The sequence below is a fragment of the Chanos chanos genome, chromosome 12 (assembly GCF_902362185.1).
Source record: "Chanos chanos chromosome 12, fChaCha1.1, whole genome shotgun sequence".
In the NCBI taxonomy this organism is placed as follows: domain Eukaryota; kingdom Metazoa; phylum Chordata; class Actinopteri; order Gonorynchiformes; family Chanidae; genus Chanos; species Chanos chanos.
In genome coordinates, this window is record NC_044506.1 from 18075118 (window position 1) to 18076950 (window position 1833).

Genomic DNA, 1833 nt, shown 5'->3' on the forward strand with positions numbered 1-1833 from the left:
GGGGTTAATCTCATGTCACGACGAAACTGCCTAGAAATCCCCCCCCCCCCCCCCCACCCCCCCCCCGCCCGAACTTGTACGTCGCATGGCTCTGGGCACCAAACTGTATTCTCTATGGCAATTTAGGTTTCGTTAAGTAGTGGAACTCACCACCTAATCTCCTGCTTAATTAAGCTCTTTTTTTTTTTCTTTTGGGCAGCGCTCCCCCCCCCCCCCACCTCTCATTTTTATTTCCGTTACCACCGTTGCTTCTGTACTTGACGCGTTTGGCCGTGTTAAGAGCACTCAGGTTGGTGAACTGCATTTGTGACTCGTCCCTCACACCAGGTGCACCTGCTCCTCCCATTCCGGAGAGAGCTCGGGCCGCAGGGGGCTGGATTCGGAGTCGTTCTTTCCGGGGACGGCGGCAGCGTGGTCGGCGCCGCGTCGCGGGTCGTCCGCGTCCGGTTCCGCCTTGGGCAGGAGCCCGTCCTCCACGTGCTCCAGCTCCAGGACGCTCGGCCTTTCAAGCTCACTGCTCTCCTTCGACTGCTGGAGGGTCACGAACTGCTCGGGTTTGCCCGCCTCCGCCTCTCCTTCTCGGGTCTCTGCCTGCGGCTCCGCGACCTCTCCGGAGGAGGGCGCGTCCGGGGGTCCGGAGTCCGACGTGGCCGAGGGAATGAGTGCTATGTTCTGGGGGTTCATGTCGTGGAACCAGGCCATGATGTTGCCCAGTAGGTTGGCATTGTCTGAGGGGTTGAGGCAGTCGGCGTCTCCGGGGGGCTCGGAGTAAGGGTTCATGTTCGGGGGAGGGTACTGGTTGGTGAGGTTTCCCAGTCTCATGAGGCTGTCGCCCAGTTCTAGGAGCTCCGAGCTGCTGAGGGAAGCTCTGGGCAGTTCCACTGCGTGGGGAACTGGATCCAGCCTCGAAGGTAAAGAGGAACCAATAGCACCCAAAGATGCCTCGTTGTTTAGTGTGTCCTGGGGTTCGGAGTCCAAGGCCAGCCCAGACTCTTGCAGGGAAAGCTGGATGGCCAGCAGGATGTTAGGGTCATCCTCGTCGAGAGAGCCAAGCCCCTGAAACAAAACCAATATATTCACAGATGTTTTACATGCCGCTCTGAATCTATATGAAACGTTTGGTAAAAATTCTCAGTCACTGAAAGCTACTGGTTAGATTTGTAAAAACGTGCAGTTTCGAATTCATGGCCTGCTGGGTTGAATTTTTTTTCTTTTTTTGTCAGTTGGCTGGCATATAGCATGTAGCCTGCTGTTTTAAGAGGAATGTTTGGCTTCAAAAACAACTTCTCATAATTGGAAAAACTGGGGTGTGATGTTTCTGCACTTTTGTACTTGTGCTCCTTTAACAGTCATTTGAGCAGAGTTTTCAAATGGAGGGTAGAAAATCTTTGGAAGTACGACCAGTACGACTTTCTGAGGAGCTGCATGTTATCCATAGAATTCTCACCGTTGAGAGACCGTGTCTTCGAGAACTGCCTCCCTCTTGGGTTTCTGTAAGAACAAAAACATGGCTTGTGTTTAACATTTGTTGAGGACAGTGCAACAGCAAACTGGTTTGCACTTGAAAATGACTTACTTGCACATTCAAGGGATGCCATGGAGACACCGTCAAGACTAAGTGCCAACTAAAATAATGTGGTGCAATGTAATGCCAGTAAAGCAATCGAAAAACTGTCCATGTATAAAAGCAGTCGAAAAAAAACATGCATTCATGCAAACCTAGAAGCTGATTAATGATTAGCTATCAGGTAAATGCATTTCTTTATTTCTTTTATATAAAGAACACTCTTATAATTGGAAAAATTACAAACACTGTTATATAACCACACACAC

General features: G+C 50.6%; 1 protein-coding gene across 1 annotated transcript in view; it reads right to left on the minus strand.

Moving 5' to 3' along the window:
• Nucleotides 1-238: 238 nt before the first annotated feature.
• The window catches only part of ankib1a (ankyrin repeat and IBR domain containing 1a), an 18683-nt gene continuing 17088 nt past the window's right edge, over nucleotides 239-1833 (minus strand). Inside the window, exons 18-19 of the mRNA XM_030789127.1 lie at nucleotides 1448-1491; nucleotides 239-1056 (exon numbers count right to left, since the gene is read on the minus strand). Coding sequence (XP_030644987.1) covers nucleotides 319-1056; nucleotides 1448-1491 — 782 coding nt within the window. The 3' untranslated portion in view covers nucleotides 239-318. The remainder of the gene's footprint in view (nucleotides 1057-1447; nucleotides 1492-1833) is intronic.